At 32.8% G+C, this 18525-nt stretch overlaps 2 protein-coding genes across 2 annotated transcripts in view; one reads left to right on the top strand and one right to left on the bottom strand.

Annotated features, from left to right (window-relative positions):
• LOC105171163 (tRNA-specific 2-thiouridylase MnmA) overlaps positions 1-4547 on the bottom strand; it is a 5143-nt gene extending 596 nt beyond the window's left edge. Inside the window, exons 1-10 of the mRNA XM_011092189.2 lie at positions 4086-4547; positions 3538-3612; positions 3038-3091; positions 2785-2863; positions 2573-2700; positions 2380-2463; positions 2077-2160; positions 1626-1777; positions 1329-1479; positions 5-352 (exon numbers count right to left, since the gene is read on the bottom strand). Coding sequence (XP_011090491.1) covers positions 5-352; positions 1329-1479; positions 1626-1777; positions 2077-2160; positions 2380-2463; positions 2573-2700; positions 2785-2863; positions 3038-3091; positions 3538-3612; positions 4086-4472 — 1542 coding nt within the window. The 5' untranslated portion in view covers positions 4473-4547. The remainder of the gene's footprint in view (positions 1-4; positions 353-1328; positions 1480-1625; positions 1778-2076; positions 2161-2379; positions 2464-2572; positions 2701-2784; positions 2864-3037; positions 3092-3537; positions 3613-4085) is intronic.
• Positions 11488-14530, top strand: LOC105171059 (transcription factor MYB46). Its single transcript, XM_011092064.2, has 2 exons — positions 11488-11961; positions 13198-14530. Exons 1-2 carry the CDS (start codon positions 11666-11668, stop codon positions 14003-14005), a joined length of 1104 nt encoding a protein of 367 aa, XP_011090366.1. The 5' UTR covers positions 11488-11665; the 3' UTR covers positions 14006-14530.

Here is an 18525-nt window from a genome sequence, read left to right as displayed (position 1 = left end):
CAGCAATTTCAGAATTAACTGATGTTAAATTAAGCTTCAAGCTTTCGTTCTGATCAGACTCCTCGTCCCTACTCTGTGCTATCACTTTAATCTTAACTGGTTTCCCAAGTTTCGATTTATCTTCCATTCTAGCAATCTCAAGAGCCCTTGCACAAACAGGAAAGCCTTGGTCATCCCATGACTCCAAGATCACACCAGACCCGATGCAGGTCGACTCCTGGTAAAAGGCAGCAAACTGCCCAGCTGCCAGACCTTGATCATCTTCAGATAATTTGACAACTGCAATTTCATGGCCATTTCCGTTGACTTCTATAGCCACATCACAGTTGTAAAAACCAGGACCATGACGTACCTGAAAATGTCCAAAATCCTCTAATCAAAAGGATCTCACATTAGCATCTCAAAGTTCTCCTCTCAAGCATGCCACAAAAGTTCTGTATAAGAACAGGATAAATCATTGTCATCCAAGAAACCTAATCTCTATGGCCTTAAGGATTTCTTGGACCATATTAGTAATTTTCTTATAGTCGATTTGCATGAAGAAACTGATTCTTCCTCCTTACAGAAAATCACAAATAAAAGGTCCAGCAGCGCTGCTTCTTTCTGCATTGAAGCTTAAGATAACTCCTTAAAAATCCTAAAATATAGCACACAACAAATATTTATACATACCAAATAGTAGCAGTAGCAACAGTAATGACAACAAAAACAATAACATAATGATAATAATAGTAGTACTGATAATGACAACAATATTATTTTCGCTCCAAGCTCCCAAAATGGGAATAGATTTAGTACAACATATGATATATTAAAGAAAGCATCATGAAACCTTTCAGAAAGAATATATAGCCAGAACATCATTGTTGGTCCAAAATTCATAGTTTCCATGACTTTGAGATTTTGAGCTATCATGCCTTCTCGAATGCATCAAGATATCACTATAGGTCCAAAATTCATAGTTTCCATGCATTCCATGTTAGTTCATTTGAGCCGCAAATTATTAGATTAGATTATTGGGGCCTTCTTTTTCCAAATATTTGGACGCTCAAGATGCTCTCCTGAATAGGTTCTTTCATTTACAACTGAAATAAAGTTAAATCGTTAGTCCTGATGAAATATTGCATACAATCTCTCTTCTATTTTATATCCCTCTCAGCAACATCAATTGAGTACGACATATCTCCATGCGTAAGCATAGATACACATCAGTTTTGCCTAAATCAGACGAGGAAATCCTAAAGTGAATGATTCTTCATTGTCCTATCTAGGCGGATGACAACCTAATGGACATTAAAATGATTGTGTGTAGAAACAGAACATTATACCTTGCATTGGAGTTGACTGATCTGCCTTGGAGGAGAACCATTAAACCATCTTAAGGATCCAACACGAAATATGCGCCTTCTTTTGTCAACTGAAAAATAATTTCTTGACACAAACACAACATTATTTTTCACATCTTTCTCCACAACATACCTGTATGATAACCAAGCAAAATGTTCAAAATTCCCTACTACTATATGTAATGGGAGTGTTGGACTGTATCAGGGCATAGGATAAAGAAGATTGTTAACGGTAAACTAGCACACAACTGTAGTAAAAACTCACAGAAAAGTCAATACCAAGGTCCACCAGGAAGACGTAATCCTTGACGCTGGCCAATTGTATAGAACCAAAACCCTCGGTGTTTTCCAAGGAAGTCTCCCGTCTCAGCTTCTAATATCACACCTTCTTTCTCCCCAATGTGTCTCGCAACAAATTCACTGAACTTTATCTGCACATATGAATATATTTAGATGAGAGAAAGTTTAACTGCCCAACAAGTCTTCTGTCAGGGAATATAGCAACAACTATTGAGATTTTGTGGCTCAAATGGTTAGAACTCCGACAATTAGTGTTTCATATAATCTCAAGCCATAACTAATCAATTGTTACACAAAAAATGTAACTCATAAATGCAATCATACTTTCTCCTTAAGCATAATCAACCAAATTTAATTGCTCAAGCAACTACACAATCATCTCATCATGCTGATCATCAAAGTTCTGCACATTAATGGAGGGAAAGCATACCTTTCCAAGAAAGCATATCCCTTGTGAATCCTTCCTATCTTGGTTAGGTAATTCAAATAATTTGGCAAGTCCGCGGACTTCTTCCTGAAGATAGTCATGTTAAAGTAGTTTACTATCAACAACACAGGCCATGCCAAAGTAATGTAAGGAAACAAGGAATGTCAACCACATCCATAATTATTCCTTTTGTGATCAAAATAGCCACCTGAAGTGGATAAGGATACAGAAAGGTGCCAGCTTATATAAAAGAGTACAACTGTATTTTATATGCCCACAGCCTCCAAACACAAATTCCCACCTGACCTTTTGGATACATCCAAGAGGAAAGATAAGTCCTTTAAGCTGCGACTGTGAAAGATGGGAAAGAAAGTATGTTTGATCCTTAACCTGTAAAACAATAACTGCAGGCATTAGGGTACCCAAACATAATAGAGAATATGAAGACAACTATTTTCAAACTGCCATGAATAGTGGAGAAGGTGAAGTACTCACTTACCATGTCTTTTGACAATTCCAAAATAGAAGGCTCATCTTTGTTACCACTATCTGGGTGAACTACCTTCGCGTAATGTCCGGATGCAATGAAATCAAATTTCATACCACTTATGGCGTCCACAAATGCACCTTTAACCAAACTCAAACAAGTTTATTGATGAATTATATGCTAATGAGTGAAGCGAACTTATTCAAGTGGATTCGGAAACACACCAAATTTTATTCTTGTATTGCAGAGGACATCTGGATTTGGAGTACGGCCATATCGATACTCATCAATAATATATGATACCTGAAACATGAAGCTAAAGCTATCATTCTGCTGGTTTTAGAAATCAAATTTTCTTTTATATTTCAGTTATCCAGTCTATTTTTGGGTTGTTTAGGGAACAGAGATGTTTAAAAGTTCAACATGGTATGAGAAAAAAAGAAAGCTGCATAATTAAGAAAAGAGCAAAGAAATTACCACATTATTCCAGTATTCATCCGTCAAATGCACAACTTCCAGGGGTACATCAACCTGTTATAAGCTATAGACTAAATTTAGTAAGGAAGTTCGACTGTAAAAATTATATATATGTGGTAAGGCTACAATACTCCACTGCATTTTCACACGTATGCCTCAGGTTAACAAAAAAAAAAAACTGATATGTGATGCAGTGGGTCTGGTTTGGCAGATGCATCACACTCATGAAAAGATAGCCCACTAATCTGTGTCTTAGCCAGATCAACGTCACCATTCACTTCAAATTAACAACTTGATTATTGTCAATGAATTTGAGTATAAAAGCATATTTGAGAGTTATTTTGGCTGCACGACACAACAGAAAGAATAACTAACTGGAGAGTGGTTCAAAATTTTTAATGTTTAAAATTTTCACAAGGTGAAAACTCAAATGGAAAGTCAAGAAGGGTTCACAAATCCACATATGACGAACATACAAATGGAATTGGCATAATCATAACCTGATCACAAACTGCTTTTGCATACTTCAGATCTTCTTCCCATGGGCACTCAGACCAATAGTTCTCAAAGTCTTCCTACAACAGAAGCGGCATCACAAGACAATTAGAGTGTCATTTGTCTTGAAATAGTATGCCAAATTAAAATAATACCACGAGTTCAATAATAGGGATTCAAATAGTAAAGTTCCACGGTATATTGAACCTTGTCTCGAGAACTACATGGGTGCATCCATGAGATTGTGCAAGCATGACAAACCCATTACAACTAAATGCCCCTGAAAAATGCCAATGAGGTATATGCCAAGACGAAGGCCCCAAGATATATTGAAAGAGATCTTCAATTCGAGTCTCACCTACATGTGGATGACTATCCAATCTAATACTTGTTTATTTATGTAAGTTGCAAATTCTGAATAAAGAGCTACTGATATATTTGATTAGTCTTCAACACCAGAGCGTTGCTATAGAGGGGGTTAAAAAGAACAGCAAGACTCAGTCGTCGGTATCAATTCACTATAAAACTATCATAAAGAAACACAATACGATACCTGGAACCAAATCTTGAGGTAGAAAGCGGTGCAGGAATGACCGGCAGCATGAAGGAGGCGGAGGGCAACGCTACTGTCGACACCGCCGCTGAGAAGTACAGCCACTTTGAGAGGCTTCCTTTCTGTTAAGGAGCAGGACAAGTACCGCGGGTCAATTGATTTCGGCTTCTGATAAGCGGAGGAAATTGAGGAGGACTCTGATTCAACGGCTGCGGAGGAGAGAGCAGAGAACGGCCTGAGAGACACTGAGCGCGGCTGACATGTAGCGGCAGAGAGAGAAAGAAGGCGGGTGATAGCAACGGCGGTGCGAGGGGTTTTGCGGTGGAGGAGGGGTTTTGGATGAAAGTAGAGAGAGAGCGTGGGCATGACTGTTACTCTCAACGGCATTGTTTTCCGTTCGAGTTTTTCTGTGGATAATTGAAAATTGGAATTAAAATGGCCCCAAATTCAAACAGAAAGAAGAGGCTGTTAAGTAAAAGAAATAATTTGAGTCTCCCTTTTCTTGAAATTAAATTTCAATTTCAATTTAATTATATGTAAAGTTGTAAACTCTTGTGGTTTGAAATTTTTCATTTAGTCAAAAGTGGTCCCTCCGAGGCTATATTAATTAAAATTTATTAAATTGATTGATATTAATAAATAAATAAATAAAAATTAATATTTATTATAAATTAATTTATTACTGACTTATTGCAATTATTATTTTTTTTTTTGGCCAAACTATCTTTATAACAGTGAATACTGATATGCATTAATATGTGAAAATATATAAACATAATTTGATCGTAAAAAGATTTTTTTACTTATAATAAATCAATAATAAGTTAATTAGGGATAAATATGAGTTTTTACCTAGTTTTGTTAATGTCAGCAAATTTAGTGAATTTTGACTAACAGAGAGACTTGTTTGTTAAACGAAAGCAAATTTTAGGCGTAGTAAATATAATTTTAAAAATAAGTGTAGTTTGTACAAATAATATTAATATTTTATAGTGAATGCATATATAATTATTTAAAAATAGGAATAATGTAGAGTATAACTCAATGTAATTATCGGTGCACTTCCATTAAATGATACTTAATAAATAAATGTAACTTATTTTAAAATAAGTTAAAATGTGTTGTATTGGGATTGGATTTGGGCCTTACTTTAATGTCTAAAGGACCAATCAGTTGATTTACTGCTTTATTAATCTACTTGTTCATAATTCAATATTCCCAAATGTTATAGTATCTGTAGACAACAACTCCTGTTATACAGCAGACGACATCCCACGCATTTGTTGGGGTTCGAATCTATAACCTCTAAAATCATAGAACCTCAGTTTCGCCAATTGAGTTAGGTCTCGTTGGTTTTTTTTAAAATTCTTCGAAAAAAAAATTATTAAGCAATAATTCTGAAATAAAAAAGGTTGGAGAATAAATTTGGCGCACATCATGTCGATATTGTTCAGCAGTGCTCGTGCAGATAGTATATTAGTGTCATGGCATCGACTGAATTTGGCTGCGAGTGACCGTTACTCTGCCGAGACGCCAAGCCAAGCATCAACTACTGAAATTGCGCTGTATGTGTGTGCCATCATCGTCTGCATGTGTGCACGCCTGTTGTCTGCCTTGTGCACATAGGCTAGCAACTCCAAATGGGGCATTCAATAAAGAGCCTTGACCAGCTCTCACCTTGGAGGTAATTCCTAAGGCAATTCTAAAGGCATGATGTCCACGAATTCTGTCAATAATTTGGCTATCTAGTTCTATATTATTGTATATGTGAATTACGTGTGCGTGCATGGATATCGGCCAACACGTATTTGGGTCAGTCGGTGTTGATTCGATATAATCGTTCAATCTTATATATTATTCAAAATTGTACTTTATTCTTAGAGCCGACCATGACTTCTGTGTCTTCTCTTTATCCTTATCTATATGGTTTAACTATTAGTTTGTAACCTAATTCTAGCTAGTCGAGTGCCATGTTTTGCCAATACTAATGCCATACGAAATAATCTTGCTTAAACTATAAACAATTACTTATAAGTAGCATTTTTTTTATTCTTATGTATTAATTTTTTAAGTGTTTCTATAATTAACTTTATAAATACTTGATGTGATAAAAATTTTGATTTGTAATATTATGGAGTAATTTATGGTACTTATACTTATATATATATATATATATATAATTATACTATTTTTTTGGAAATTATTTTAGCATTGTACAATATGTTGTCTCATATCGTCCGATAATATTTCGATACGCCACAATCAATATAAAAAAAATATCCATCGATATTATCATCGATACCACAATTTTAAACCATGAACGTGTGTGCTTGGCTGATATACAGATTAGAGTGATATTGGTTGGGGGCTTGCATTGTGCAAGAACATTTCCAGAATGCATTTTCCTTTTTACAACTTTTCAGAAAATGCTTATCTCGTACGTACGACTAAAGAATCAAAACTTAACATTTTAATACATATAAAAACTTCAATTATTTTCTACCATAACAAAAATTGCATTAAAATATATATAATGATAAAGAATAAAAAAAGATAATTAAGAACAAAAAAGAAAATATACCTAAAAAGAGTTTAGCAAGAACCACACACCAATAGAAGGTCGAAATAGTAACTTCACTATCCTTACCTTGTTTTTCTGAAATATTTTCATAATTCTAAAACCGACTATCATTGCAAAAACCTCCTAACGCCTTTAATATGTATTCACGTGGTATATTTTCCCTAAGCTCTAACGTAATTTTTTCATTCGTTGCGTTTCAACTTATGAATGTTTTAAGTTGCATCCATGGGATGGGACAATAATTGATAAACGTAGTATATATTACATTGAACAACAACCATAATTAGCAGGAGGGTTAATTGTGGAAGGATTTAATCATGAGGGAAAATTACAATTCCAATCCTGTAACTTAAGATGGGTGGCATTTTTAGTCTTGTACAAATTGATTTTTAGAATTTAGTCCTGTAACTTTATAATTTTGGAAATTTTAGTCTTTTTCGATTAATTTGGTCAAAAATTGCAATTTATGTTCAATTCTAGTCCTGTAAATAAATTCATGCGGAACAAAAAATGCCACTGAAATTGCAATTTAATTGGGTTAATTATGTGCAAGTCACGTGCAATTCAAATTGGCTGGAAAAGGATGAAATTTGCCAAATTTTAAAAACTACAAGACTAAATTACGAAAATCGATTCGTGCAGATAAAAAATATTACCCACCATAAATTAAAGAATTAAAATTGCATATTTGCCTAATCATGATGAGTTGGGGTGGGATGGATGAGGTGAGAAAAAGGCAGTAGGCAGGCGGCCTGCAGGTTGCTTACTGTGGAGGTTAATCAATATGCCGAGGGACATATCTTTCACGGGATAACAGTACATTCAAAGCATCACAAAAAGTTTGATAACTGTTGCGCCCTACTTCATTTCAATGTCTTTTCTCCTCTTTTTGCTCCTGTCCCCATATTATATACAGCCCTTAAATTTAATTTTTCGTTATTTTTTTTATATTTTAATATTTTAATCTTTTATTTTTTTAAATAATAAATAAATCTTGTAACGTCTTAATTTTTATTTTTTAGTAGTTGAAATTTATTAACAAAATGTTGCCGGATAAAAATATGTGGACCATATATGCTTATTTTAATTTAGGGTTTTTGTTCCTATTGATACCAAATTGCAAAACATTAATAAGTTATAGGACCTATTCGCTACTTTAGAGAGATAAATGAATAAAATACTTGAATATGAATTAGATACTGGACAAAAATTTTATTTAATTCTTGTATTATATTTTTGGTTCCATAAAACTACTTGAAAAATTATTACCAATATTAGTTCTAATAAACCTATTACCGAATATATATGTGTACATATCAATACTCATATAATATAATATTTATATATAATAACAACAGTGTCGAATAACTATATTATAATTTTTTTAGAAAATATTAGCATTCCACACTAGTTGTAAACAAAGAGTTTAGGTGGTTTATAAATCGCAAGGCCCACTCTCCCTAGCGATACTCATTTTCAAGATGAAACAGTGAGGCCCGTACGAAATCGATACCTCGCACAACAAGATAAGGTACCAATTAAGTCGCAAGGCACATCATATTATAGCTCAAACCCGGTTCGATCAAATCTGAATCAATCACACGACAAGTATAATACATTTGTCGTGTGATTGGTGTACAGTAAACAAAAAGTAACTAATCATATAGCAAGCGTAACACACTCGTTCTGTAAATAATTTAATTTGATCAAACTTGATCGAGAATGGAACATATATAGAGCTTGTTTTCCTCATTGTGATTTGAATTCTTAGAAGTAAAAACATTTCTCAAGTCCAAATACAAATTAATGTGGGTTGCTTAGATGAAACTTCACTTAATATATATGTATTAATTTCATGTGTGAATTGTTGTGTACCTTTATTGAAACATAAGCAACCACAAAATTAGTTGTATATGTTGATTCCATGCAATGTGTTTAACATTGATTGCACATGATTTGGGCCCATGCACATACATATTTGGACTTTTAAGCAACCGAGGACGACTTTTAATGTTTAATTTTGCATATATCAACGTTTTATTTTAGCATATGGTCCGTTCAAATATATTCATTTATTTTAGTTGTACTGAAAAAGATATATTCATTGATTTTACGTGCATTTAATACCACGATTCTTGAACTTGGTACTATCTACCAATAATAGAATAAATGTGTCTATTGTTTGGTAATCTCGATCTTATATTATGAAATGATGTTATAAATATTTTCTTAAAATATATAAATAATGTAGATGTTATGTAATTAAATAAAATACGAGATGCAACACTAATTTATAATAAAAAATTTCAAACGGCTATTTTTTCACTCAATGTGTGTGTGGGTGGGGTGGGGTGGGGGGTTATACAAGTTCTATAGATGAGAATCTAGCAAAATAGGGAAAAAAAATCATGTATTTTTACTCGACTAGAGTTAGAACATATGTTTATATATCTGTCGATTAATATTCTAATAGTTCAGATTTTACCACTTTTGTCCCGTATGACACATAAAATTGGTATCTATAAACATTGGACACCGTTAGAGATATATTTTTCAATATAACTATGGGGGATCTAACTCAAGGACTTCTATTGACTGTTAATCCATAACAGACCACTTCGACGAGTCTAACATGTTGTTTATACAACTTTTTTTTTATATTTAAATTGAAATATATATCCAATTTATAAACGATTTCAATTAAGATCAATATTAAATTTTACAGCATGTCAAGTGAATTCAAATTGTAGTTTGTTAACGACTCCGGCACGAATCAATATCAAATATTATCTCATCAAAGTGAGCTTAGATTTTTCACAACCTTATATTGATATGGGCCCTTTCAACTTTATTTATTTTCTTCAGGGAAAAAAAATAAAAAGAAATAAAGAATCATCCCATTATGATGGGCATTGTCATATATATTGAATGGGATTTGTCGAATGTGATAAATCATCTTTTTTGACCCTATCAAAACCCTCAAATTTTGAGCACAGACACTATTTGTAAAGGGCTGAACCTTTTGTTTTCTCTTGTTTTTGCCCCCATTTTGAGGAATTCCAATCATGAATTTCCATTTACTGCACTCCTTTTTGGAGGAGAGCTGAAAAGTGTGGATCGATCTTTGGATGATCAGCAGCCCCTAAAAATTGGACAAATATGCAATTCCATTATGTTATTGGCATCATGTATTTAGTTATCTTGTGATACACGTGTGGTTGCATGACATGGGATTTCATTTAGAGAGAGAAATAAAGGGTGGGAGGAGAGAGAAGATTATGTGTGTTGGAAGCTAAATTCTTGGCTTGGTAATAAAATTCAATGGAGTATATATATATATATATATATATATGTCATATGTAGAAATGTGTGTGTGTGTGTATTTAATGATTGTCTTGCAACTGAAGAATCTGATGATGAAAGGTAAAAGACAAAATATATATGGAGTCAAAGACAAGAACAATGCTACCGATCTTTGTCCAAACCGTTTCTTTAGACTCATCATCTCTTCCAATTTAATATTTAATAATTGGTCGGCAGATTCATATATACATATGCATATGTATATTGTTCATAGAATAATTAAAACCTCTAATTTAAATTTGAGTGAAATATACGTACGTTTAAATTTTTGTGTTCAAACATTTGAATAATTAGCGCGAGCGTTGATCCTGTCAAAATATATATTTTCACTGTAAGAATTGTATATAACTCATAAAAATCAAGAACGAACCCTTGAGTCAAAAAATATATGTCGGACAAATATTTGTAACTATTGGGATCGATCGCCCACCAATGTGTTCGCATCTGTAGCTTATAGCTTAAATTTTTTAATATGATGTTGTATACTTAATTAAATAAATAAAAGATCTTAGGAATCCAATTAATCATCAATTATGTTATAGTTTGTATGTTATTTGATCTTCTTTTATCAATTAATATATCTCAATCTTGAGTAGTGATATATATATATATATATATATATATAATATCCATATATATGGATCATCCTAAATTATTAAATAAACACAATTATACAATAAAATCCTGACACATTATAAATAGTTTGCACTAGAAAAAGTCAAAATTAAAAAATCGTGGCAAATACTATTTGACCGTGTTACGTAATAACTATTAGTCGTTGTTTTTGCAAGTTAGATAAAAAAAAAAGTTAGGGCCATAGTTAAGCTATGACAAATATTAATTAGACTGGTCAAAACTTAAATTTTCGGATTAATTTTATTTGATCGTAATGGATAGTTTTAATTGATATGATCTTTAAATCAGAATTATTCATATATATAATGTACCGAGTAATTATTTATTTTGTATTATAATATTAATCTACGTACTCTAATTTAAATTGATATCCTATTATGTGATCATATGTACGAAAATCACTTCATGTAAAATCAATTCTATATATCTACATGAAGAAAAATTTTGGCACGAATTAAATTTAGTTGAATTTACAAGTGTATTTTACACTTGTTAGGTGATTGGTCACTTTTGTTAAATTGTACATTAATCATACAGCAAGTATATTATACTTGATACATGATTAATTCAAATTCGAACGAGTAGAGTTCGAATTAGAATTTCTCATGTATGAAATAGTGCAATAATTTCGTTATGCTATCACAAAATTGTACTTTGTGGAAGTGCATGAAGAATTATTATTATTATTAACGATTAATTAATAGTATGTAACTTAAATAGTAAATCAAATTTGACAACCCCCAATTCCCCGTTTCTAAGCAACAAAACCCCACAACCATCATCCTCATCATGGTAATCATTTTCCCACTCTGTCCAAGCCTCTTCCATCTCTCTCTCTCTCTCTCACACACACACACACACACACACAGACACACACTTCCTGTTCTCTTGTCTCTCTGTCTATATATCCGACACCACTCCTTCACATCAAACAGTTGGGATCAAAAGCTTGATCAACAACACAACAAAAAACCAGATATATCACTGAACAGGAATAATAATGAGGAAGCCTGCAGACGCATCCGCCGCCGGCAAGAATAGCCACCCCATTGACGGCGCTCAGAAGCTACGGAAGGGGCTGTGGTCGCCCGAGGAAGACGAGAAGCTCATGAGGTACATGCTGACAAATGGGCAGGGATGCTGGAGCGACGTCGCTAGAAACGCCGGCCTCCAGCGGTGCGGCAAGAGCTGCCGCCTCCGGTGGATCAACTATCTCCGGCCGGATCTTAAGCGCGGCGCCTTCTCGCCGCAGGAGGAAGAGCTCATCATCCACCTGCATTCAATTCTTGGCAACAGGTCTGCCATTTTTCTTGCACTATACCGTTCTACTTGATTTTCTAGGGTAAATCTGTATTATACATACAACCCTACGTACCTATATAACTATTTTTTAAATACATAAAATAATTTAACTTTTCATATGTTAAACATAATTTAAAATGCAATAAATTGCAACAAAAAATAATAATTCGTTATATTTCAATTTCTGCATAATTAACACAATCTCAATTAAGTGATATATTAACGGTGAAAGATTGAAATCATTACATTAACACGTGCCGTCTAGAAAATTCTAACTTAAATCGAATTTGAACTACTCACATGACAAGTACAACAGTTCAAAGAAAGTGACCAACACATAATAAATGTATTATACTTACTTTATACGAATATATACGTATTTAATTTTCTAATATACATATATTAATTAGATAGGTCTAAGCTAATCACAATATTGTGATAGAATATAAGTTATGATGACTGGTGAATTTTGTCAACCAAGTAATCAACTCTTTGATTTACGTCCTGCTGTACTAATTACTACCAGTACTAGCTGGTAATACATTATAATAAAATATCAAAATTAAATATTATATATTTAAGGAGCAATTATATAATATAAATAAATATATATATAGTAATATAGCGCGTATACTTATCGTAATTGAGAATAAACGATCTAATTTTTTTTTTTGCAAAATAATATTACATTTCATATTATTATTATATATATGTGTATAAAATCCGTTTTATTCATGTAAAAAAAATTATTCATATGACATGTATATATTAAATGAACTCTAAAAAGCAGTTTTCTTTTGCGATCAAAGATGAAGAGATGGATCAGAATCACGAACTCAATCGAATCATCGACAAGATTAAAGTCTTCATATGAATTAACCATGTAATTGACTAGCTGCTCGCACCATTCTTTTTTTATAATCATTTTTGAGTGCGTATAATAAATAATCTTTCACGTTTTTATTAAATTAAGTTATAAGTAAGAATAAAACATGTAGAATATATAATTGGGTAGTTAAGTTAATGTAAAAAATTTGAAAAATTGAATAAGTATATTATTTTATTGATTGAAAAGTATTTTTGGAATCACATAAAATTAGTGCAACGTTGTCAAAACTACCACTTTGTGTCTATAGCATTTCTTTTCTTTATAATAGTATGGATAATTTTTTTTTACATCTTTTTTATTAAAAACTATATTTTTATTTAATTTTATTTTCATATTCACAGATGGTCTCAGATTGCGGCACGTTTGCCTGGGCGTACCGATAACGAAATAAAGAACTTTTGGAACTCAACAGTAAAGAAAAGACTCAAGACTTCATCATCTTCTTCGATAATATCGCCAAACACGAGCGATTCATCGATAGACCCTATAGACCATCAAGGCATGGGAGATCATCAAGGGCTCCTCGTGACCATGCAAGAAAACAACATCATCATGGCTATGTTCATGGACTCATCATCATCATCATCCTCTACTTCAGTTAACCTATCATCATCATCATCTTCGTCTTTATCCACCATGCATCACACTCCCACAATCAGCACCGTGAATGTCCATCCCTTTCCAACCCTCCACCACATGAACCCTAATTACATGCCTCCGAGCGAAGGGTTGTACTCCAACGTACAACCCTACACTGCACAAGTCGAGATTGGGAACGAAAGTAGTGCGTATAGGTATAACAACGCGATCTTTGGTGGTGATGGCAATGTCTGCATGGAAGGGCATCATCATATCTTTGACATTCCACCCCTAGCGAGCACAAACACCATCGAAGAAAAATCAAATACCAAAAATTTAGTTGAGCTTAGGAGTGGAAGTAGCAATAACATTGTTCATAACATGAACAACATAGTACTCAACCAATGTAACAACAACATTAACAACATGATCAAAGTGGAAAATGAGGAGGGTTTTGGGGGTTATTGGGAAGGAGAACAAGAACTAAGAGTGGAGGAAGAATATTGGGATTTGGAGGAATTGATGAAAGATGTTCCTTCCTTTCCTTTTCTTGACTTCCAAGTTCAATAACCTTTTACCCTCCCCACCATACATATCTTTGTCCTATTTCTTACAATCCCATGAATTTGTAGTGGTCCGATTCTCGTCCTCTAGGAAAATATTATTCGAATCAGGTCTAAACGATTTTATCAAATCAATTACATCACAAATGTTATTGTACTTATTATATATAATTAGTCACGTATAATCAATACACATGTAATCCAACTGAGTTCGGACTAGCTAGAATTTCCCTTTGTTTTGTATAGATTTGTTGAGAAAGTTTTAGTTATTGCTGTGAGGTGCAGTAAAAGTGTACCTAGTCTAGTGATTTTCTGTTATTCCAAGGTGGCTGTAAAAGTTGCAAATAATCATAGTTGATAAGACCATGTAAGTTGTCGGCAGAACAGTTAGGATTAGTTAGAGAAATGTACTCATTGTGTTGATTAAAATGTCAAAAATAGCTAAATAAAGTCCTAACTAGTGGGCTATATCATGTAATTATGATATAAACGTTGATGATCATGTATTTTACTTTACTCTCTCCTCCAATTTACATGTATGCATGGACATATATACACATAACAGAAATTAAAAAGGAAAAAAAAAAATTCATTTAATGTTTTCTAGGAGTAAAATTCATTGAAATTTCGGCATTTAAATTGTTATATATATGATGAATTCATTAATGGGAGGCATGATGCTTAGTTATATACGTTCGACATTTGATTTTTGGATAAATTATATTTATATTTTTTGAGAAAGGATAAAAATATATAAATATTTTATATTATTTTTGTAAAATTAAAACTACCTTGCTTGATATCATAATTACAACTACAATTATATCTCTTATCTAAAGGCAAAATTTACATAAACACTCCCTGAAAAGTACTACACTAACACCCTTAGGGTGTGGCTGTAATTTTATAAAAGACAAAAGGTATTTGACCTGATTTCAAGGGGTTGGGTGTCGATAGAATTTACCCCTGATATTTTGTGCATTGAATTTAAATGTATATATATATATGAATAACATACACTCCTAATTTTAAGAACAGAATATGTATTAATTATCGATCAGTCGATCTAATACATTACGCATCGAGTATAGAGGACATTTACAAGACCGTTATGATTATGTGAAATGGGCATGGGATGAGGAATTGATAGTGAAGATGATTCTTCCTTGTAATGGGGTTTAATCACTTAGGTGATATGTCCACTTGGCCTCACTTAAATTCAAGCAAGTAAAGAGTAGAAAGTCAGCAAATGCTCTTAATTGTAGATTTGGACTTGCTAATTGTTACATTAATTACTTAACCTAAATGGTAGGGTCCTTGCAATCATCATAACTTTTTCACTTTTTGTCCCAATTCCCAAAGATGGCAACACACATATATATATATGAATGAAAGAAATTCAGTGATTGGTAGAAAAAAGGTATCTACAAACAAAAGGGTTGCGCTCTAATTCTTGGATGGATGGATGGAGTGCAGCTCAGTCGATTCATTCATAACTACATTCTATGATGTTTTGTTGTTTGTGGATCGTTAAATTATCAAATATATATGAACCATTAATATATAATAAATTGTTTATATGTTTGTACATATATGAATTATGTCGTGTTACAATATATGTGTCTGCATGCATATATATATATGTATATATATTATGATGTATATGAATATAGATGGACAAATATCTATATGCGTCATATATGTATAGGCATATGCGCAGTAATGACATATTATGCATATGTACGTTGTACATGTGTGTGTGCAGGCACACTTGTTATAAAAATAGAGAACAATATAATTTGGGTTGAATGTAATTTGTCCTCTATGATATATAAATGAACAAATATCTTCTGTGAAAAAAAATTAATAAATTACTCTCATCTATTTCAGAAAATCAAGCAAATTAATTACCCCCAATCAATGGTTTAGATAGGGGGAGGATAATTTATTTTATTTTTCAAAACACATGGGATAATTTGCTATTTTATTTTTTATATGAAATTTTTGCTCTTTTTCCATATTACAGAGGGGTAATTTGCATTTTTTCCAATATAACGTTGATCCGTTAACGATAAACTAGTGGTACTTGTAGTCCCCTCTAATTAAAAAATTCCAATTGAGAACTATAATTTAAAAACACGATGTATGTGGATATATATATCTATATATATTTATACGTAAAATCTATGTAAAAAGGATACATGTGTGTATGCATTCATTTATACACACATTTAGGTAGGGATGTAGATATTTTGTGGGAGTGAGTTTGGAGAAGAAAATAGAAAGTGAATAGTTAATATTTTAGGGTTAGAATTAAAAGTAAGTGGTTTTCAAAATCATATCACCTGAAGATTTTATTGTCATGCATAACTAACATATACATATACATATATATATATGTGACGTGACATGACATGACATGATTTTCTGGAATTTTTTATTTATTTTACTGTGATGTGGGATCTTAATTTATATGATTACGTAAATTTTGCATGTAAATGAAGTCACTCCCTCTCTCTCTCTCTCTCTTCTCTTTCTCTCTCTCTCTCTCTCTCTCTATATATATATATATATATATATACTCGACGAATGAACTGCGTTATTGCTACGTGCCTAATAATCTATCCTCGACGCTATTATTTTATTTACATATGGAAATACTGTAGATAATTAAAAAATTGGTTTTTTTAAAAACAATTAGTACTATTTTATTTTAATTTGACAAATTTATAAGTACAGTACATATATTTAGAAATAAATTAAATAAAAATAAATGTTAGAGAGACAAAAAAAACTATTATTAAAATCAAGTCTAATTAAAATTCCAATCAATCACATAATAATAGACCTAATATATAATTATGTGATTGGTGTGAGATTTCAGATAGAATAATGCGATGGGCATAAATTGGAGTGGAGGTGAGTAGAGCCCAAATCCCATAAAATAGGTGTCCAGCCCATATTAATGGGCCACAACAAGAAACGAAGTGGCCCAACAAGAGCTATATAGCTATATTGGGCTTTTTTCTATTGACCATTCTCTACACTCACCAAAAATTATACTAATTAGTTGAATGAGTTTTAATTTAATTGAAGTAATTCGTCTTTTTCACATATTTTGTCATTTTTCTGAGATTGAGTTTCAATATTTCTCAAAAAGAAATTATTTTCGTTTATTTATTATATTTAAAATAAGTCGAAATTATACAATTTTTATGTGCTAATCTCAAATTAAAAACCATGTAATTTAATTTTTTTTTACCGATGGGAATCATAGTACTAAAAAAATATACTTTTTGTGTGCGATAGATTGAAATAGACTTTTTGGCCTATTCGTAAATGTTTACATTAACTTAAATATTTTAATTATATAAATAGTTAGATAATTATCATAAATAATATATAAAAAAAGTTATTTTTTTTAATAAACGACAGTCATGACACTGCAATATTAATGTTGATAGTATCCTAAGTTAATTATTATTATTATTATTATTATTATTCATAATATATCTATATTAATATATAAGCCCTTTTTCTTTCGCAAACGAATGTTATGACACCACTTTTATTTTAATATTAAGAATACCTTAAGTTGATTTTTTGTTTTTGTTGCTTTCTTTGATTTTTAAAATATGATGTATTGATTTATATATATATATATTATTTTATAAGATATTATAAAATTTGAAATATTATTTATTATGAGTGTCAAATAATTTTATATATAAAAAGCGCATAACTGTGGGCCCACTTATTGCATATTGTCACGGTGCAGGTGCACTTGTTGTGGCAGGGAAACCCCCCAAGCCCTTTCTTGTCATTTTGTTCCTCTCCTTTTCCGCTGTCTGACTTCCAGACATTCGACTTTCAAAACTAAAGCCCACATCAGCCAATGAAGCCTGGCCACGTAACCTTCAACTCCACCCCCACACACCCCGCTCACGTTAGCGCAACACTCCTGCCCTTACTAACTCCGTCACTCCACGTAGGAGAAAAGTAATTCTAGGCAGAGCGCACGTTAGTACAGCACAAACCACAAAACCACCTCTGCAGAAAAGGTCCCATCTTTGCAGAAGAAGACAGCAACAGAGGCGGAGTTTACAAAAATCTCAGGCGGAATTCCCCAAGAGCGTATCTTCCAAGCCCCATACCCACCGTCAGATCCAAATCTGACGCCCCACCTTCCTCTCTCCTACACTTCAATATACACACGCTGCCGAACTGATATCGACGCACTCAAATAAGGTTAGATCTCTACAACAGCATAACGCCACCGCGGAAAGATGGCGTCTTTAGCTCTCACCTCCTCCCTAAACCTCCGTATCCGCCCCTTCTCCGCCCAAAAATCCCGGGACCCCGCCTCCCCAAAGTCCCTCCACCTCGGTTCAAGATTTAGATCTCCTATCAAGAACAGCATCAGTAATTCCCACAACCCGCTTAGTGAAGATCAAATCCAATTCGCTAGCCAAAAGCCCGCATTCTTGCTTCCCGCACCGAAACGCGTGTCGGTGACGGTCGCGTCGG

This window comes from Sesamum indicum, linkage group LG9 (assembly GCF_000512975.1).
Source record: "Sesamum indicum cultivar Zhongzhi No. 13 linkage group LG9, S_indicum_v1.0, whole genome shotgun sequence".
Taxonomy (NCBI): domain Eukaryota; kingdom Viridiplantae; phylum Streptophyta; class Magnoliopsida; order Lamiales; family Pedaliaceae; genus Sesamum; species Sesamum indicum.
This window is presented reverse-complemented; position numbering and strand designations above follow the sequence as displayed.